Below are 22,619 nucleotides of genomic sequence, written 5' to 3'. Positions count from 1 at the left end.
GTGATGGCACACGTCTTTAATCCCAGCACTCAGGAGGCAGAAGCAGGTGGATTGCTGTGAGTTTGAGGCCAACCTGGTCTACAAAGTGAGTCCCAGACAGTCAAGGCTACACAGAGAAACCCTGTCTCAAAACACCAAAAACCAAAAACAAAACAAAACAAAAACCAAAGAGCACATAGTAACATTTGTAGGTTTGGCTTCCTAGCATCCACATGGTAGCTCACAGTCATTTGTAACTCCAGTTCCACACCATCTGACAAATACTCTCTCCCAGGTACCAGATGTGTACGTAATAATATACATTCATATGTATTATATAAACAGTCTTTATGATCATACAAGTAATATCCACACTTGTACTAAATACATTTAAAAAGTTGTTCTTTGGGGCTGGAGAGATAGCTCAGTGGCTAGTAACACTGGCTGCTTTTCCAAAGGACTTGGGTTGATTGCCAGAACCCAACACAGCAGCTCACATCCTAACTTTAATTCCAGGAGACTGGATGGCCTCAATGTGTACTGCATGCATGTGATGGCTCACAAACGTACATGTATGCAAAATATGCATATAAATAAAAATAAGTAAAAAGAAACCAGGGGTATTTTCAGATGATTTACTAAAAATCATTGTATTTTATAATAACTTAAACATATTAATACTTTAGCACATGTATGCTCTTATGGAAGTCAGAAAACACTTTCCTCCTTTCATGTGTGCCCTGATGGGTGAACTCGGACCATAAAGCTTGGTGTGCATCACTTTCATCACCTGAACCATCTCTCTAGCTCCAATACTGTAATACTGTATCCATATTGCTATAGAAATTAGCACTCACACCCTTAACCTCTGACCCTTCCGTCTCAACATAGACAGTTGACTCCTCATACAACCCTTAGACCTTTGACCCTTATCCTTTAATGGTATTCCCTTCTTGCTGTCATTACTTCTTTCTAGTGTTGCCTCAGACTTGGCTCAGACAAGCCAGGAGCCCTCATTCTCAGGTTATCCCAACAGCCAAAATTGGATTCCCACGCCAACCTTGCCAGCGCTAATGCCACCACCACCCTCTGTGCACTTCCAGAGCAAGTGTTGCCTACCCACTGTTGCTCTTGCCAGCCACCCTGACTGTTGCCACATCCTCTCAAGTGCAACGAAACTACCATCCTGACTGCGAGGCTACTATCAACATCCACATCCATTTACAGTTCTACATCTCCTACATCTATCTGTCCATGGCTGCCTTCTGTGACCATGGAGGTTTGAACCAGAAGCATTTCACTCGCCTTTTCCTAAGCAAGTCGCATGAATGGTCTGCACTCACAGAGACGTTCCTGACTCTTCAGAATGAGCGTGGAGGCCGCATCTCCTTCAGTGACATTCAAACACCAGACTCTGATGATTGGGTTGATGGCCTCGCATCCATGGAATGTGCCTTGAATATGGAGATAAGCATCAATGAAAGCTTCCTGGACTTGTGCCAGCTGGCCTCTAGTAGAGGTGATGCCCAGCTTTGCAGCTTTCTACAGCACCACTGTCTGCAACCTCGTTTCAGGGTCATACAGGAAATGTTCATCCTTGTGTCTAGCCTGCGCCAGGTGGGGGCTAGGAAGGGTGATGTTATTGACTGTCTTTTCAGCCAACTCCCCCTGGCTGACAACAGCTTAAATAATTGAGTGGTTATTTTCCCTGGGTCACCAGACTGAGTACCCATATTGCCCTTAGAGCAAATTCAATAGTTTTTCCTTTCAGTTTGACAACTGCTTTCTATAATTTTTTTTTGTTTTCAGTAAAATGAGTGTCCACTTGACTCATTTATGCAAAATTCTCACCTTTAATGAGTAAGGTCGGATACCCTTAGTGCAGATATCTAGGAGTCTCCACATACTCATGCCTTCATCCTCTTACAGCCTGGATCTTTAGAGAATCAGTAGAGGGGACATTCTGTGGCCGCTGCATTGCCAAGTTAGCCTTCTTATAAAGGATGTGAGCATGGAGGCTGAAGTAGGAGTGGGTGTGATTGGGAACATGGCCTGGGGCTTTGTTGTCTGGGCCTAGTACAAGTATAATTGAGAGATTGTCTCTGGGATCCAAAAAGAAGAAATTAAATGAAACAAAGATTAAATAAAAGAACCTTAGGCAACTAACTGGGTGCAGTGGCACATACCTGTAATCCCATCACTTGGAGAGGTAGAGGCAGAGGCAGGTGGATCACTGTGAGTTCAAGGCCAGTTCCATATGCAAATGGCAATACACCGCTTTCTCCTACATATGAGAAAAAACAATTATCTATTTGTATTATAAAACCATCAGTTCATTGTGGATCTTTTTGTTTCTGTATTTTCCAGGAACATTTTGCTCTTGTGGTCTATTCACAGATTGCTGGGGAAAAGTCTCACTTTACCTGCTTGTCTTCAGTATAACCTTAAGTAAATTCATTGACATCTCTGCCTCTGTTTTCCTCCTATGTAAGACAAGGATAACAAAAGCATTAATCCCTTTTCATTATGAATATTATGTGTGTAAATACATAATCGAGTACATAACACCTAGTATATAACACACAGTCCTTCCTGTATTACCTATCCATCACCATGACAGCCAATGTCATTTTACATTCACTTTAGATTTCTTTCTGGTACTCAGGCTTTAAGGAATGGGGTACACATCCCATATTTTGTCACTGGAGATCTCTCTTGTGTTAAAACTAATCAGGATATAAAGTGAATAAATTAATTAATTAATTTTAAAATGATCACTGCACATTTAAAAGGAGAAATTCTTAGCTGTTACTTTGTCAGGAAGATTGCTGCCTTTCCTCTTCTTGAGTTGAAGAACAAAAATTTGCAGTGTTCACCTAGGTCTTTTTGGACTTAAAACACACAGGAGTAATGAGCAAAAGGGACCATATTAAAGCTACTAATATCAGCCAGGCAGAGGCAGGTGGATTTCTGAATTTGAATCCAGCCTGGTCTACAGACTGAGTTCCAGGATAGCCAGGGCTTCAAAGTAAAGACCTGTTCTCCCAAACCAGAAAAACTCTACTAACATCATCATAAATAAAATTGATAGTTTACTATAGGCGTCAGCATAGAGCTTTTTAAACGATTCTGTACATATGAGTCACCTAAGGAAATATCATTGCCTAGGTCACTATCAGACTGAATGTCTTAGTGTCTGGGCTACGGCATTGGTTGGCAGGCATTGAAAGCTGGGGTTTGTGTCATATGATTCAGAGAATGGTCTGTGGCCTAGCATCAACCATCCAGCTTCATAGCTTGTTTGCAATGCAAACTCTAGAGCCCCATCTTCCTGAATTAGAGTCTACATCTTAACAAATCACTTTGGAGTTATGAGTATGTACCTTGTGTTAATAAAATATTCTTTAGCACCCTGATCATCAAACATGGCTATATCTTGAGATAGCATAGAATGCTGAAAAATAGGAGTGTTCAAATGATTTATGTAGTCATGGTCTCATGCACACACTGGACCAGTCACTAAAAATGTAGGTCAATAACAATTGGATTAGAAAATGTCCTAGAAAACTAAAAAAAAAAAAATTCTGCTTTTCATTTATGTTTTATGCATACACATACAAGCACAAAACATACATACTTTTAAATCATTCTGTTTTGTAAACAGTTTGGCAACTTGTTTGGTTTATCATAAACATAAGCTGGAAAAATATGACCTAGAAGCCAAATACAGCCCATCTGTTCTTGCAAATAAATTTCAAAAGATCAAATGCATAGCCATTTGTTAAAATATGTGTCCCTCTGTGTTTCTACATCAAAGGTAAAGTCAGTAAGACAGAGGCATTATGTCCTACAAAATCTAAAACACTGACTATATTAATGGAGAATGTTTGCTGATACAGGCTTTTTTAAGGTGTATTTTTCTTTATGTGTAGTGTATGGGATTGGCCTGCATTTATATCTGTTCATCACTTACATGCCAAAGCCCTTGGAGGAGCCCTTCCAGATCTGCTGGAACTGCAATTACAGTTAACTGCCTTGAATGTGCTGGGAACCTAACCCAAGTCCTCTGCAAGATCATAAATTGCTGTTAACTGCTGAGCCATGTTTTTACCCCTTGCTGATACTATTTTGTAGTAACTTGTAATAGTATATAAATTTATCTGCATCCAAATAATTCTCAAAATGTTCAGCTGTTTTTTTATGACTTTGAGGTGCTCACATTTATTTATTTAATGATTTCTCTATCTTAAGTATTATCGGGCAGAAAGAAAAGCAGTGTATTCTGGACATTTACCACTCAATTTCATGTTTTCAGCCATTTAAAAGGATAGTGTACACTTGACTAATTACCTATATGAGTTATTTTCCATAGAAATGACAAAACATACCAGATAGCAATAGTGTAAAAGAGGAAAGTTCATTTTGGCTTATGGTTTTATAGTCAGTCATGGCAAGAAATACCTGGTAGTAAACATTATAGTGGAGGCTTTTTACAACACAGCACACCAGGAAGCAGAGAGTGAAGTGAGAAAAAAGTACCTGATATAAGTTTCAAAGACTCACTCTTTTTAGAAATTATTTTATTATGTTTCTTTCTTAATATATACATTTATATTATTACACATGAATAAAATGAACTACATACAGCAGGAAGAACCACGAGACAATCAGGAGTTATATAAATGTGACATTCATAGTGATTTGGCTATTTGAATTTGTCAAACTTGAAGAAAGCATTGTTCCTATCTTGTTGGGTCTTAATTCCTGAATGAAAAATCAATATTTATCATAGCTCATCTCTATTAATTTAAATCATCTATCTTGATCTAAAAACATCTTATCCCCTAATCAACCAAACTTGATTGTAAAATTAAACTATCTGGTCTTCAACACCATCAGAGACCTGAGAATGACTAAAACTTAAATGCCTGAGTGAATCAGAGGTGCAGGTTAGCAGCTTCCAAAATCAAAAAATGACTGAGACAGTTTTCTACCTGAATAGTCACCCAATACTCTATTACATTGGAGCATCACCTTTGGCCTTCTAACCCAACATATCTGACAGACATATTTGCGAGGCAGGAACTCTTGAGGACTTGCTTACCCTGTCTTGGCAGAGTTTGGCTGTCGAGTTTGCCTGCACCCAAGCTTGTCCTTTTTTAGGCAGAATTCTGTCTATGGCAGAAATAAGGACATTTTGCCCAGTGGCTTGTTTGCCACATGTGAAGCCATCTCCATAAGGAGGTTCTTTGATGCTCATCATCCTCTTTGAGGTTGGCTGGGTGTTTCCAGGAGTTAACTTGTCTTGTTGTCAAATAATCTTTAGAATAATAAAAACATCTTTAAATGCCATATTCTGTACCTCTCTGATGCTTTTGAAGACCTTATTTAACTATTTTACCTTATAAATCTATAGAATCATATCTGTCTGTTAGACCTAGGATATATATTCTTGTGATAAAATTGGACTAGTATTTGACATGACCATGATTTTCATCAATATACAAAATTATATTCCAATGAATTAAAAAATAACCTTCTTTGTGAGTAACAGTTAAGGCCTTGAGTTAAGGAGTAGATTCAATCACCTATCTTTTGTTCTATCCTTCCTCTATATATCTATATCCCCTCTTCTTTCTTTTCAGCTTCTATCTCCCTACCTATGAAAGAAAGATAAAGGAAAAGGGAGACGTCCCTGAGTCAAACCTAGTTTTCTCTCAGTATGAGACCAATAATAACTTATAACCACCTCCCAATGAAAATAAGCATCTGTAGACCAAGAGAGCAAACAGAAACCTACCCAACCACCTGTAGAGGAAATGGGACGTCGTTCTCTTTTTCTTTTTTTTTTTGCCCCTTAATTTTTTTTTTATTAATTTATTCTTGTTACATCTCAATGTTTATCCCATCCCTTGTATCCTCCCATTCCTCCCCCCACCCCCCATTTTCCCATTATTCCCCTCCCCTATGACTGTTCCTGAGGGGGATTACGTCTCCCTATATATTCTCATAGGGTATCAAGTCTCTTCTTGGCTACTTGCTGTCCTTCCTCTGAGTGCTACCAGGTCTCCCCCTCCAGGGGACATGGTCAAATGTGAGGCATCAGAACATGTGAGAAAGTCGTATCACACTCTCCACTCAACTGTGGAGAATATTCTGACCATTGGCTAGATCTGGGAAGGGGTTTAAAGTTTACCTCCTGTATTGTCCTTGGCTGGTGCCTTAGTTTGAGCGGGACCCCTGGGCCCAAATCTGCCTATCATATTGTTCTACTTGTAGATTTCTAGGACCCTCTGGATCCTTTTATTTTGCTGTTCTCCCATGCGTCTCTCATTTAGAGTCCCAATAGGATGCCTTCCCCTCTGTCCCAGTTTCCTGGTAAGTGAAGGCTTTTGTGGGACATGCCCCTTGGGCTAGTATGCAGATATAAGTGAGTATATACCATTTGATTCTTTCTGCTTCTGGGTTAACTCACTCATTATGATCATTTCTAGCTCAATCCATTTATCCACAAATTTCGGGAATTCCTTGTTTTTAATAGCTGAGTAGTATTCCATAGTGTATATGTACCACAGTTTCTTTATCCACTCTTCTACTGAGGGACACTTGGGCTGTTTCCATGTTCTGGCTATTATGAATAAGGCTGCTATGAACATGGTTGAGCAAATTTTCTTGTTGTGTGCTGGAGCATCTTCTGGGTATATTCCAAGGAGTGGAATAGCTGGGTCTTGAGGAAGCCCTATTCCCATTTTTCTGAGATAGCACCAGATAGATTTCCAAAGTGGCTGTACTAGTTTGCATTCCCACCAGCAATGAAGGAGTGTTCCTCTCTCCCCACATCCTCGCCAGCATGTGGTGTCGCTTGAATTTTTGATCTTAGCCATTCTGATGGGTGTAAGATGGAATCTCAGAGTTGTTTTGATTTGCATTTCCCTGATGACTAAGGAGGTTGAGCATTTCTTTAAGTGTTTCTCAGCCATTTGATACTCCTCTGTTGAGAATTCTCTGTTTAGCTCCAAGCCCCATTTCTCAATTGGGTTATTCGGTTTGGTGGTGTTTAATTTCTTGAGTTCTTTATATATTTTGGATATTAGACCTTTGTCAGATGTAGGGTTGGTGAAGATTTTTTCCCAGTCTGTAGGCTGTCGCTTTGTTCTCTTGACAGTGTCTCCTGCCTTACAGAAGCTTCTCAGCCTCATGAGGTCCCATTTATTAATGGTTGACATTAAGGCCTGGGCCGTTGGTGTTCTGTTCAGGAAGTTGTCTCCTGTGCCAATATGTTCCAGGCTCTTTCCCACTTTTTCTTCTAAGTGGCTTAGTGTCTCTGGTTTTATGTTGAGGTCTTTAATCCACTTGGATTTGAGTTTTGTGCAAGGTGACAAATAAGGGTCCAGTTTCATTTTTTTACACATAGACCTCCAGTTAGACCAGCACCATTTGTTGAAGATGCTATCCTTTTTCCATTGAATGGATTTGGCTTCTTTGTCAAAAATCAAGTGACCATATGTGTGTGGATTCATATCTGGGTCTTCGATTCGATTCCACTGATCAACCAGCCTGTTGCTGTGCCAGTACCATGCTGTTTTAAGTACTATTGCTTTATAGTACAGTTTGAGATCAGGTATGGAGATTCCTCCGGAGCATCTTTTATTGTACAAGATTGTTTTAGCTATTCTGGGTTTTTTGTTTTTCCATATGAAGTTCAGAATTGAACTTTCAATGTCTTTAAAAAATTGTGTAGTTATTTTGATAGGGATTGCATTGAATCTGTAGATTGCTTTTGGTAGGATGGCCATTTTTACTATGTTAATTCTCCCGATCCATGAGCAAGGAAGATCACGCCATCTTCTCAGGTCATCTTCAATCTCTTTCTTCAGAGTTTTGAAATTTTTTTCATACAAGTCCTTCACTTGCTTAGTTAGGGTAACTCCTAGATATTTTATATTGCTTGTGGCTAATGTGAAGGGTGTGGTTTTCCTAATTTCTTCCTCTGTAAGCTTGTCATTTGTGTATAGGAAGGCTACAGACTTTTTTGAGTTAATTTTGTATCCAGCCAATTTGCTGAAGGTGTTTATCAGCTTTAGGAGTTCTCTGGTGGAGTTTTGAGGGTCACTTATGTACACTATCATATCATCTGCAAAGAGGGATAATTTGACTTCCTCCTTTCCCATTTGGATACCCTTGATCTCCTTTTGTTGTCTTATTGCTCTGGCTAGAACTTCGAGTACTCTATTGAAGAGATATGGAGAGAGTGGGCAGCCTTGCCTTGTTCCCGATTTGAGAGGAATTTCCTTGAGTATCTCACCATTTACTTTGATTTTGGCTATCGGCTTGCTGTATATAGCCTTTATTATGTTGAGGAAAGTGCCTTGTATCCCCGATCTCTCTAAAACTTTAAACATGAATGGGTGTTGAATTTTATCAAATGCTTTCTCTGCATCCAAGGAGATAATCATGTGGTTTTTTATTTTCAGTTTGTTTATATGATGGATTACATTGATGGATTTCCGTATATTAAACCATCCCTGCATGCCTGGAATGAAGCCTACTTGGTCATGATGAATGATATCTTTGATGTGCTCCTGTATTCGTTTTGCAAGTATTTTATTTAGTATTTTTGCATCTATGTTCATAAGAGAAATTGGTCTGAAATTCTCTTTCTTTGTTGAGTCTTTGTGAGGTTTAGGTATCAATGAGACTATGGCCTCATAGAATGAATTTGGTAATTTTCCATCCATTTCTATCTTTTGGAGTAGCTTGAAGAGTATCGGTATTAGCTCGCCCTTAAAGGTCTGGTAGAATTCTGCACTGAAACCATCTGGCCCTGGGCTTTTTTTGGTTGGGAGACCATCGATGATTGCTTCTATTTCTGTAGGGGAAATGGGACTATTTAACTTGTTTATCTGTTCTTCACTCAACTTTGGCAAGTGAACTTGATCAAGAAAATCGTCCATTTCCCTTAGATTTTCAAATTTTGTGGCGTATATGCCTTCAAAGTAGGATCTTATGATTCTTTGAATTTCTTCAGTGTCTGTTGTTATGTCTCCCTTTTCATTTCTGATTTTGTTCATTTCAATACTGTCTCTCTGCCTTTTAGTTAGTTTGGCTAATGGTCTGTCTATCTTGTTGATTTTCTCAAAGAACCAGCTTTTGGTTTTGTTGATTCTTTGGACTGTTTTCTTAGTTTCTAATTTGTTAATTTCAGCCCTGAGTTTGATAATTTCCAGGCGTCTACTCCTCTTGGGTGTTTCTGCTTCTTTTTTTTCTAGGGCTTCCAGTTGTGTTGTTAAGATGCTTATGTGCGATGTTTCCAATTTCTTTTTAAAGGCACTTAGTGCTATGAATTTTCCTCTTAGCACTGCTTTCAATGTATCCCACAAATTTGGGTATGTTGTTTCTTCATTTTCATTGAATTTCAGAAACTCCTTGATTTCTTTCTTTATTTCTTCCCTGACCCAGGTGTCATTTAGCAGAGAGTTGTTTAGTTTCCACAAACGTGTAGGCTTTTTGTTATTTCTGTTGTTGTTGAATTGCAGCCTAAGAGCATGGTGATCTGATAGGATACAAGGTATTATTTCAATCCTCTTGTATCTGTTGAGGCTTGCTTTGTGACCTACGATGTGATCAATTTTGGAGAAGGTTCCATGGGGTGCAGAGAAGAAGGTGTATTCTTTCTTGTTTGGGTGAAAGGTTCTATAGATATCTGTTAGATCCATTTGACCCATGGCATTGGTTAATGATGTTATTTCTCGGCTTAGTTTCTGTTTCAATGACTTATCTTTTAGTGAGAGTGGGGTGTTGAAGTCTCCCACTATTATTGTGTGGGGATCGATGTGTGGTTTAAGCTTTTTTAGGAGATCTTTTACATATGTGGGTGCCCTTGTATTGGGAGCATAGATGTTCAGAATTGTGATGTCATCTTGGTTGACTTTACCTTTGATGAGTATGAAGTGTCCTTCCTCATCCCTTTTGATTAATTTTGGTTGAAAGTCTATTTTGTTCGATACTAAAATGGCTACGCCTGCTTGCTTCTTGTGACCATTTGCTTGGAATATTTTTTTCCAACCTTTTACCCTGAGGTAATGCCTTTCATTATGGGTGAGATGTGTTTCTTGAATGCAGAAGAATGTTGGATCTTGTTTATGTACCCATTCAGTTAGTCTGTGTCTTTTTATTGGAGAATTGAGGCCATTGATGTTGAGAGATATTAATGACCAATGACTGTTAAGAGTCTTAATTTTGATGTTGTTTCCAGTCGAGTGTTTGTGTAGTTGTGTTTTTGCCATGGGATAGTTATCTATTTCCTGGGTAGTTTTGGTTGTAGCTTGACCCTTTGGGATGGAGTTTTCCTTCTAGTACCTTCTGTAAAGCTGGGTTTGTGGATAGGTACTGTTTGAATTTGTTTTTGTCATGGAATATTTTGTTTTCTCCATCAATGGTTATTGATAATTTTGCTGGGTAAAGTAGTCTGGCCTGGCATCTGTGTTCTCTTAGGGTTTGCAGGATCTCTGTCCAGGCCCTTCTGGCTTTTATGGTCTCTGCTGAGAAGTCAGGTGTAATTCTGATAGGTTTACCATTAAATGTTATTTGGCCCTTTTCCCTTGCAGCTTTTAATATTTTTTCTTTGTTCTGCATGTTTTGTGTTTTGATTATTATGTGGCGGGCAGTTTTTCTTTTCTGGTCAATTCTATTTGGTGTTCTGTAGGCCTCTTGTATGTTTATAGGCATCTCTTTCTTTAGATTGGGGAAATTTTCTTCTATGATTTTGTTGAGAATAGTTTCTGGGCCCTGGAGTCTGATGTCTTCTCTTTCTTCAATGCCTATTATCCGCAAATTTCTTCTTTTCATGGTGTCCTTAATTTCTTGGATGTTTTGTGTCAGGAGTTTTCCCGATTTGGCATTTTCTTTAATGGTTGATTCAATATCTGTAATTGTATCTTCTAGCCCTGAGATTCGTTCTTCCATCTCTTGGATTCTGTTAGAAAAGCTCACCTCTGTGTTGCTCGCCTTCTTCTCTGAGGTCTCACGTTCTCGTTTTTCTTCTGTCTGTGTGTTTATCATTGAATCCATTTTCATTTTCAGATCTTGAACTGATTTTTTGATTTCTTTCATCTGATTTTTTGTATATTCCTGAGTTTCTTCCATTGCCTCTTTATAGGTCTTCAGAGCTTGAACCGTTTTACTTATTTCTTTCATCTGGTTGTTTGCATTTTCCTGCAATTTTTCCAGTTCCACTCTATGTGCTTCTTTTATGTCTCTCACCTGTTTGTCTGCGTCTTCCTGCATTTGATTACGAATTTTATTTGTTTCCTCCATTATCATCCTCATTACTAAGGATTTGAGGTCATTTTCTTGTATTTCCGTTGTTTTTGAGTTCTCTGGGTGGTTTTCTTTGGGATAGCTGGAAACTGGAGACGCCATGTTGTTTTGGGGTTTTTTGCGTATGCTTTTTCGTTGTCCTTTAGACATCTTGCCGTCTTTGTTTTTGTTGGGTAGCTTTCAGAGTTGAATGGAGGGTGTCTGACGATAGATTCACTTGTTTTCTCACGATTTCCCTAGGCTGCGAGCTCAAAGCTTCACTGGTGTGGATGTTAGGAGGTTAGCCCTGTTGTTCTGGTCTCTCACAGCCAGTGATCCTCAGTCCCCCTCTGCTGTGGATCCTGCAATTGTTCTGGGTCTCTGAATGAGCGTTGGGTCAGGCCAAGGTATCCACAGCCTTCTGTGTTCCCTGCCAAGTCCAGCCAGGAGCACTGGGACCAAACCACGGGCAGAACTCAGCTAGATTCTCAGGGCCTGAACCGTCTGCCAAGCTCAGCTAGGGATTTTGGGCCCAAAATGCACACAGGGTCCAGCCAGAATTTTTGGGCTGGGACTACGCACCAAGCTCCACTAGGGCCTTTTGGCCCAAAGTGCGTGCTGTGGTCAGTTATTGACTCAGGGCCCGAGCTGACCACCAATCTCAGCCAGGAATTCTGGATTCAAACTGCACACTGTGTCCAACCAGAGTCTTAGAGCTGGTGGAACCGAGAGCTCTGTCCAGCCTGTGCCACAGCAGGAGAACTGCGGCTGCTCTGAGTTAGCGCCAGTGGTGGAACAAGTGCTCCGCCCGCACTGTGTCACTGCAGGAGAGCTGCCGCTGAGCTGAGGTGGTGCCTAGGATGGAACTGAGCACGTCACCAAGCCTGCGCCACAGCAGGAGAACTGCGGCTGCTCTGAGTTAGCGCCAGTGGTGGAACAAGTGCTCCGCCCAGACTGTGTCACCGCAGGGGAGCTGCCGCTGAGCTGAGGTGGTGCCTAGGATGGAACCGAGCACGTCACTAAGCCTGCGCCACAGCAGGAGAACTGCGGCTGCTCTGAGTTAGCGCCAGTGGTGGAACAAGTGCTCCGCCCGGACTGTGTCACCGCAGGGGAGCTGCCGCTGAGCTGAGGTGGCGCCTAGTGTGGAGCAGCGAGCTCAACTAAGCCTGTGCCACAGCAGGGGAGCTATGGCCACGCTGAGTTAGTGCCTCAGGCAGAATTGCTTGCTGGGCCGGGCCAATACCCAGGACTCTGGGGCCGAACTGTCCGCCGAGTCCAGTCTGGGTCCAAAGGCTCCACGCGACCCAAATCCTGCCCCGAGTCCCCTCTCCCGCAGCAATTCCCACCAGCCACCACACCAATCGCCTCCACCGGAAGGCTATGAGCTGCAAACCTCAGCCGCCGCTGCTGGTGCCGCTGGTGCTGCTGCCTCTGCCGCTGCCGCTCCGATCAGAGAAAAACCACGCTCCTCCCGTGTGCCGGGGCACGCAGGTCCTCCGCACCCTGGTCCCTCCGAACCGTGGAGCACTCCCACTGCCGTGATGTTCGGACCTCTGTGTTCCTGGCTCAGAAATCTGTGCAATTCCCCGAATTGTTCACTGGAGCCTCCAAACGCGGTCCACACTGCTCGCCGCCATCTTGGATCTCTCTCGGGACGTCGTTCTCTTAAGGTTTCTTCAATGACTAATGAATCCCAGTTAGACTCCACTTCCTGAAATGTTCCAGCAGATCATTGGCCAGTATATTAGTTACTTTCTTATTACTGCAACCTAACAAGCTGAGCATAGTGGCACACACCTTAAATCCCAGACAGAACAGCTTAGTAGGTGGGAGTAATAAACTGATGTGAAAGCCTCCACTATAATGCTCACACTTAAGGAAGAAATAGTTTATTTTACCTTATGGTTTATTTTACCTTACAGTTTGTGTGGGGAAGGCATGGTGGCCACAGTGATTCTATCTGTGGTGGCAGGAATGTTAGGAGCTGGTTTTATTGCATGTATAGCCAGGAGACAGGGAAATATATATGATGCTGATATCCATCTGACTTCCTCTTTTTCTTTTTTCTTCAGTCTGGTACTCTAGCCAGTGAATTAGAGCTTTCAGTATTCATCGTAGGCATTTCTTCCATAATTAAACCTCCCTGAAAATACCCTCAGTCACAACTAAAAGTATGTCTCCTAAGTGATTCTAAATCTAACAAGCTTGACTAATCTAAAGATCTAAACCATAACAGTTAAGCAACAAGCATTCAAAGTATTAGCCATTGGGAATTAGTTCAGTTTTAAACTGTAGCATTATAAAGTAGCCATTTTATTTCTTCCATGCTAAGTCAATATTGATTTAGAGGCAGTGACAGTATGTCCAGTTCCAACCAATAAATCAAAATCAGTCTACATTAAGCGTGAGAAGCATGTCTCTTCAAGATACTTGCTTTATTTGTTTGTCCTGCTTCTAAGTGACCATGCATTAAGAAAATGTTCTTAAGTACTAAGCCATCTCTCAGGCCTCTTACACATGCTTCTTTTTCAAGAAAGGATTATATTAAATGCTTTGGGCTTACTATTATACATTAAACATAAAGGAAATCATTCAGATTGCTTCTTAATTTGCTCAGATTCCAGGCCTCTTGGCTGAAATTTACAAGTTAAAAGTTTATTATTATGTATCCATTCTGAGCCTTCATTTCCTCACTTGAAATATGGGTATGAAATAGTACCTACAGTATTGGCTGTATGGAGTACTTTTACTATATTTAAAATGAAAAATATGTTTAAAAAATCAACTTTTGCCTAAAAAGTTCTTTTTTCCCTCAAAATAAAAGTTTGATTGCTTTTCTGTAACTTTTCTAATTAAAACAATATTAGCCCATGGATATTTAAGCTCCCATCATATCAAAAAAAAATCAACAAATTGAATTGTGCAGGCTACATATATATAAATGACTCATTTTCTTTGTCTTTACTTTCTTGCTAACTTTTAAGTCTTGTGTATTTTATGTATATGGATTTTTTTCTACATGCCCTGTGTGTGTGTGCCTTGTACTTATGGAAGCCAGAAGAGGAAACTGACTCTTCTGGTTGTGATCCACTATATAGGTGCTGAGAACAGAACCCAGACCTGTTGTAAGAGTAACAAGTGCTCTTTACCACTGAGCTATCTCTTCAACTCATTTTCATGCACAATTGTAATGCTTAATTATTCCAAAGTCATTTAGATCTTGATTTAAAACACATTTTATTGCTTTTTATCTTGAAGTCATATTTTTTTGAAATTCTATTTTTTAAATATTTATTTATTATGTATACAGTGCTCTGCCTGAACATACACCTGCAAGACAGAAGAGGGCATCAGATCACATTATAGATGGTTGTGAGCCACCGTGTGGTTGCTGGGAATTGAACTCAGGACCTCAGGAGGAGCCGTCAGTGCCCTTAACCTCTGAGCCATCTCTCCAGCCCTTGAAATCATATTTGCATATTGCATTCATCGATAAGGTGAAATAGAAACAGGATGTGATAATCTAGGAAGATGGTAACATTTCACATAAAGATAAAAAACCTATTCTGAATATATTCAAAATGTTTTAAATGGTATATACCAAAATATTAATAATGCTTATGTCTCTGTCATGACATTGCAAGTGATTTGTTTCCCTTTTTAGCTGTTTCTGCAGTAGCAACACTTTATAGAATTAAAATACGTATTCTGAATGCCATTTTATGTAATGAAAATTAGCACTTATAAAATTGTACAAATAATGTACAATATTTAAAGCATAGGATGTTTGTTTTTGTTTTTAAAACTCTATGTGAGACAATAGCTTGCCTAGCATGTGTTAGGGTCCTGTGGACCAGCCCTAACACTAAACCCTAGACTTTATATCCACATGTTTTATGAGTTTTTATTTGTGATTTATAATAATATTAAGACAAGTGAAGTAAGAATCATTTGATAATGTTAGAATACTTTTATCATCCTAATCCTAAAATAAATGCTATTTCTGGATATCTGGAACATAACTTTTTCTTTTTTAATTTCTTTTTTGAGAGAGAGGAAGAGAGGGAGGGGAGGGAGGGAGAGAAAAGGAGAGAGAGGGGGGTTGGGGGAAAAGAGAGAGAGTATGTGTGTCTCTCAATGTGGTCCAGGCTGTCCTGGCACTTAGGCTGGCCTTAAACTCACAAAAATCTTACTCCCTCTGTTCCTGGAGTCCTGGGATTAAAGGTGTACATCACCAGCAATCATGCCCAGATAGTTTCTCTGTATAACAGAACTCTGGCTGTCTTGGACTCCCTTTATACACCAGGCTGGCCTTGAACTCACAGAGATCTGCCTGCCCTCCTGAATGCTATGATTAAAGGCGTATGCCATCACACTTAGCCCTGTAATCATTTTTTTTTAATCCTAGGGCTTCCCTCTTCATTTTCTATTATTTGTTTGTTTGTTCTGTCTTTGTTTTGTGTGTCTTAAGTGACTTGCCTACATGTCTATTTGGAAACCACTTGTGTGCAGTGCCCAAGGAGGCCAGTAGAAGGTGATGGATCTCCTGGAATTGGAGTTATGGACTATTGTGAGCTACCATGCGTTAATAGGAACTTAATTTAGGTCCTCTGAAAGAACAGCAGGTACTCTTAATTCCAGAGCCATGTCTTCAGCCTCCAGATTAAGAACTGTTTTAGATTCATTTATTTTGTATGTATGAATGTTTTCCCTATATGTGTATGTGTGCTTCATATGTATGCCTGGTGCTCTCAGTGTTCACAAGAAGGTATCAGACACCCTGAAACTGGACTCAGCATTGGTTTTGAGCCACCATATGAGTACTAGGACCTAAGCCCAGGTCCCCCGTAAGAGCAACAAATGCTCTTAACCACTGAGCTGAGTTTCCAGTCTCCTTCCTGATTTCTTAAAGTGAAATTAGTATGAGTATTTACACAATATTTATCAGGAAATATAATATTCTTCATTGTGTATCCAACTTAATCTTAGAATCACAAAAGTTTGCATTAATCCTACATCTTAGAGAAGATATCATTTTAAATTGTTATGTCTACAAGTACTTTAAGTGCTCTATGGGTGTAAGATTGTAGATGCTCTAGTTTTAGAGCCCAGAATTCTACTTTGGAAGATTTGGTATTTTATGCACATGCTATAATAATATACCCAGGGTATATTTGAGTTTGAAACCCAGATAGATCTTATACTGGGAACAGAACACATCTTCAGTTCCCTCTTCCTTCTTTTAAATTATTTTTCTTCAAATTTCTTCTCTGTGACAACTCAAAAGTCACCAGCATAAAATAGAATGAACAAAAAAAAAATCACTTGGATATGAAGTATCCATCAGCTTGATCCCCAGCTGGTAGAGCCAATCATAAAGACATGATTAAGGGACAGTAAGATAGCTCAGTGGAGAAAGGTATTTGCTGCCCAGCATCATGACATGAATTCCACCCCCAGGGCTCACATGATGCAAGGAGAGAACTGACCCATAAAGATTGTCCTCTGACTTCACATATGCTGTAGCACAGACACACACACACACACACACACACACACACACACACACACACACGATTTTTTAAAAGGAATGACTGGGGTTTTTAAAGACCTTATATTTCTATAGAGTCATATCTATCTGCTGCACCTAAGATGTATATTCTTGGGATAAAAGTAGACTAGCAATTGACATGACCATGATTTAATCTACTAACATTTAATTTTTATAACTTATTTGTCGTAAACAGCTAGCTATATCACTTTCAAAGCATTGGAAGTAAACCTTGTATTATAATTGAGTTATATGGGTACACTAACTCAAGAATAATCTTATATTTGGATCCTATACCACTGTATCTAGAACTTATTTTGCATCTATATATAAAATTATATACCAGTAAATTAAAAATATCTTCTGAGTAACAAATGAGGCATTAAGTTTAGGAATATATTCACCAACCTACTTTTTGTTCTATCTTCCCTATATATTTCTATATGTTTTTATTACTTTAAAGATTCATTGACAATGTGACAGGTTAACTCGTGGCAACAACCAGCCTACCTCAAAGAGGATGATGAGCATCAAAGAACCTCCTTATGGAGATGGTTTCAAATGTGGCAAACAAACCACTGGGCAAAAGGTCCTTATTTCTACCTCAGACATAATTCTGCCTTTAAAAAAGGGCAAGCTTGGCTTCTTCCTCGGGAAAACACCAAATGGCGGATGACGCTGGTGCAGCGGGAGGGCCCGGAGGACCCCGGGGCCCAGGGTTAGAAGGGTGAGGTGGCTTCCGCGGAGGATTCGGCAGCGGCCTTAGGGGCCCGCGGTCGTGGCCGAGGCTGTGGCTGTAGTCGAGGCTGCGGGGCCGCCTGGTTAAGGATATGAAGATCAAGTCCTTGGAGGAGATTTATCTGTTCTCCCTGCCCATTAAGGAGTCCAAGATTATTGACTTTTTCCCGGGCGCATCCCTAAAGGATGAGGTTCTCAAGATCATGCCACTGCAGAAGCAGACACGTGCTGGCCAGTGGACCAGGTTCAAGGCTTTTGTCGCTATTGGGGACTACAATGGTCATGTTGGTCTTGGTGTTAAGTGCTCCAAGGAGCTGTAGCCACTGCTATCCAAGGGGCCATCATCTTGGCCAAGCTTTCCATCGTCCCTGTGCGGAGAGGCTACTGGGGGAACAAGATTGGCAAGCCACACACTGTTCCATGCAAGGTGACCGGCCGCTGTGGCTCTGTTTTGGTGCATCTCATCCCTGCCCCCAGAGGCACTGGCATTGTCTCAGCTCCTGTGCCCAAGAAGCTACTGATGATGGCCGGTATTGATGACTGCTACACATCAGCCAGGGGCTGTACTGTCACCCTAGGCAACTTTGCCAAGGCCACTTTTGATGCCATTTCCAAGACCTACAGCTACCTGACACCCGACCTCTGGAAAGAAACTGTGTTCACCAAGTCTCCTTATCAGGAATTCACTGATCATCTTGTGAAAACCCACACCAGAGTGTCTGTTCAGAGGACCCAGGCTCCAGCTGTGGCTACCACATAAGGGTTTTTATAAGAAAAATAAAGTGGATTAATTCTGGGAAAAAGGGGGGGCAAGCTTGGATACAGGCAGAGTTGACAGCCAAACTCTGCCAAGACAGAGTAAGCAAATCTTCAATAGTTCCTGCCTCACAAACATATCTGTCAGCTATATTGGGCCAGGAGGCTGAAGAAGATGCTCCAACATTATAGAGAGTTTTGGGTGACTATTCAGGTAGAAAACTGTCTCTGTCATCTTCTCATTTGGAAAGCTACTTAACCTGCACTCCCAGCAAACTCAGATAATTAAGTTTATTCCTTCTTAAGTCTCTGAGAGAGTTGAAGACCAGGTAGCTTAGTTTTACAATGAAGCTTAATTGTTTAAGGGTTAAGATGTTTTTAGGTCTAGATAGGTGTTCTAAGTTGACAATGACAAGATGTGATGGAGACTGATTTACATTCAGAATTTTAGATGCACCAAGATAGGAAAGATGTTTTCTTCAAGGCTGTCAAATACAAATAACCAAAACACTAAGAATGTAACATTTATATAATTCCTGATTGTGTCATGGTTCTTCTTGCTATAGGCAATCTATTGTATATATGTATAATAATATAAATGTATATGTAAAAAATTAAATTAAAAAAAGAAATGACTGGATCATTAGGCTTCTGACCTAATCAGTGCAGTGATCTGTTGGTACATTCATATTATTGGAAGATGGTGGAACTTTTAGGAGGTAGAACTCCATAGGAGGACATAGGTCTCTCAGGCAAGCATATTCTTGGGTGCTATATTTTGTGCTGGGTATTTGCTTCTCAGTGTATAGAGTGAGAAACTCTGTAGCACCATACCTATCATTTTAATGTACCGCCTCACTGCAGGCCCAGAGATAATGGAACCAGTGATAATGGACTGAAGGCTAGGAAACCAAAAACCATCCCCGGAAAAAAACCCAACCAACCAAACAAGCAGCTAAAACCTCTCCCTCTTTTAAATTAGTTTTCTTTGAATTTCTTGTCTATGACAACACAAAAGTTACTAGCACAAAAAAAGAAGGAAGAAGATAAGGACAAGGGAAGGAGTCAATGACATTAAACATGGTCCCTGTATCGAACTATAGAGTATATTAGTCATTTTGAAGCAAAGGCTTAAGTAGATATAAAGTCAATTATTATCATTAGTATTTAGAGTTTATATATAAAAATCTTAACTAGGTGTGCTATATGTGCTATTTCATTTAATGTTTAGATAATTTTATTACCCCCACTTTACAGGTAAAGAAATTAAGGCTCAAGAAGAAATATGATCATTTATAATTACATCAAGTTTCCTTTGTATCTTATAAATATTTCCCAACAAACATTAAAGTTTAAATACTAGATAACTTTTTCGCTTGAAATTTACAGTCTAAAGGGGAGTGCTCCTCCCCCACCTTCTGGCCACAGCCTCTCAGGTCTCATCAGGATAGCCTGTATCCCCCCCCCTCTGTGTGCCTATAGGGCCACTCCACCAAGGTGAAATGATCAAATAAGGGGCACCAGAGTTCATATCAGTGGCAGTCCCTGGTCCCTCCCCACACCCTACACACATGGAGAATGAGCTGTTCCTTTGCTACATCTGAACAGGGGTCTAGGGTTTCTGCATACATTATCCTTGGTGCATCAGTTTGTACAGGCTCCCCTGCATCCAGATCCACTGAGAGGAGGGAAATAGGGCAGAAGAGGGAGGGAGGGTGGGAATGGGAAGATATGATTGAGGATATAACAATTGGGTTCTAATGTGAATAAATTATAATAAGAATAAATAAAATGGAAAAATAAGAAAATCAAAACAAACAAAAAAGAAACTTACAGTCTAGGTTCCTGAGTACAGTGACATGCTTTCTTTACCACCTGGATGCCTCTTGTGGGAATAATATGTATTTTTTTCACAGTTAACATCTGGTTATAAAGCATTATAGTTGATAAGAGGGTTTAGGAGGGCTGTTTGTTGAATGTTTGGTATCAAAGGCCTACAATAGCCTTAACTAGCAGCTATTATTAATCATTATGGGGCTATATAATGAGAATCTCAGATTTGGATATACAGAGTGACCATTCATAATCACATGTACCTATGTGCTTACATTTATGTGCATATCCGTATTGCAAGTACTCTAACACATGTCCAACCCTTTGGCTTATAATTGTAAAGGCAAATAACTTGATATTATCTTTAAAAGATAAAAACTCAGTTCTTTTGTTAGTTTCATTGATTATTTTTGTTTTTAGGAGACAGGGTTTCCCTGTGTAACAGCCCTGGCTGTTCTGGAGCTCTGTAGACCAGGCTGATCTTGAACACACAGAGATCCACCTGCCTGAAAACTCAGTTTTTGTCTTTTATTTTGTACATGTGTGTGTGTGTGTACAAATTCTTTGTGTAGAGGTGTGGTAGGGATTGAACCCAGGTCCTCATGCTTACATGACAAGCACTTTATCTACTGAAACATCTTCTTTCTCCTCTAATTTTCCCTCTAAAACACCATAGCTATACTTTGATTCTTTTCTGAGTGTATAAATCATACTTTTAAAATGTCATAGCTAAAATTACAAATAACTAAGTTTTTGTTTGTTTCAGACAGGGTTTCTCTATGTAGCCTGGCTGTCTTTGAACTCACTCTGTAGACTAGGGTAGCCTCAAACTCAGAGATTACCTGCCTCTGTCTCCCTGAGTGCTGGGATTAAAGGTGTGTCCACCATGCCCAGCTTAGCTCTAAGTCTTAAAGAGCTTTGAATTATTACTTTTGTAGGCAGCACTCAATGAATGAATGTGATGATCTATACATAATTCCTGACTAACGATGGTTTCACTTAGAATTTTCCAACTTTACAGTGATTTATTTCAGTTTTTGAATTTTAGCATTTCCTTGTCTAACACTACACAGTAAATCACTTTTTATGGAGGGTGGTGGGCACCAAAGAACGGCAGCCCTTCATTACCTCTTCGTTAGCCGTGAAATCACAAGAAACCTGAAACTGCAGTGTACTGAGACATAGGCTATGATACTTGATACTTAGGTTTATTAAATGTAGCAAATTAATGGTGTTTTCACTTGATAATCAGTTTCTTTGAGATTACCTCCATTGTAATGAGGAGCTTCAATATTTGTTATTTACTGTATCAAAAATAAGGCTATGTCACTTGAACTAACACATCTGATTCTGATTTTTGTTAATATCTTAACACAAGTATTTGATCATACTTACCATGTTTTGACCATTATGATTTTTTTTTTTATAGAGAGAGTTTTGGAGCACCTACACAAAAGCACAACAAGGAGAGACCAACAGAGGAAGTGACTGGTTCCAGTTTTATCTTACTTTTCCACTAATCTTTGGCCTCTTCATTATTCTCCTTATCATCTTCTTAATCTGGAGATGCTTTCTAAGAAACAAAACCCGGAGACAGAGAGTGACAGAAAGCCACCTTCCCTTCCCTCCACATCTTAACATTATTACTCCACCTCCTCCATCAGATGAAGTCTTTGATAGCAGTGGATTGTCTCCAGGCTTTTTGGAATACGTTGTTGGGCGCTCCGATTCAGTCTCCACTCGTCTTTCCAACTGTGATCCCCCACCAACCTATGAGGAAGCCACTGGCCAGGTGACCCTGAGAAGGAGTGAAACAGAACCTCATCTAGACCCACCACCAGAATATGAGGACATAGTCAACTCCAGTTCAGCTAGTGCCATTGCTATGGGGCCTGTTGTCACCACCATCAAATGAAGCTGCAAACTTGATTTTACTCTAATCATTTCTAAAATACTAATGGAAGAACTTTCTAGCACTTTACTACTACATAAATGTGCATTGACTTATTAGACTCTAACCGCTTCACATTTACTGGTTTGCTTTACCTTTACTTTTGTTTCTTATTATAAAATCATTATCTGTGTTCATTTGTACAAGAGGAAACATGAAGGAAAGACATACCAGTGATAGTCTTTATGTGCACCATCCAGTTTATGTATAACTAACTTCTACCACACTACCCATAAAAGACAGCATTACTTACCAAAATTGAAAGGTAGGGGGCACAAACAGTTTATGTGATAGTCAGCAACATGCATGTTTTCTAATTATAGATGTTGGTTAATATCCTATTTCTTCTTTCATGAAAGAAAGAATATGCATGGATCCATCTTCAGTTTTTAGAGATATCGCACAGAGAGACAGAGAGAGCAAGTAGTGTTCACAAAATGCACTTGATTGGAGTATGTAACAAGGAAACCATTTATCATTAAGGCATTCAGCCTTTTTTGTGCTAGGGTTTTT

General features: G+C 39.9%; 1 protein-coding gene across 4 annotated transcripts in view; it reads left to right on the top strand.

Annotated features, from left to right (window-relative positions):
* The window catches only part of Prrg1 (proline rich and Gla domain 1), a 103,338-nt gene extending 81,166 nt beyond the window's left edge, over positions 1-22,172 (top strand). For all 4 annotated transcript variants that reach the window (XM_051142389.1, XM_051142390.1, XM_051142391.1 and 1 more), the window contains one exon: positions 21,585-22,172. In XM_051142389.1, the coding sequence (XP_050998346.1) occupies positions 21,585-22,070 (486 nt within the window). In that variant the 3' untranslated portion in view covers positions 22,071-22,172. The remainder of the gene's footprint in view (positions 1-21,584) is intronic.
* Positions 22,173-22,619: the final 447 nt, after the last annotated feature.

This window comes from Acomys russatus, chromosome X (assembly GCF_903995435.1).
Source record: "Acomys russatus chromosome X, mAcoRus1.1, whole genome shotgun sequence".
In the NCBI taxonomy this organism is placed as follows: Eukaryota; Metazoa; Chordata; class Mammalia; order Rodentia; family Muridae; genus Acomys; species Acomys russatus.
Note: the sequence above shows the minus strand (reverse complement) of the source record. Positions and strands in the feature narration are given on the sequence as shown.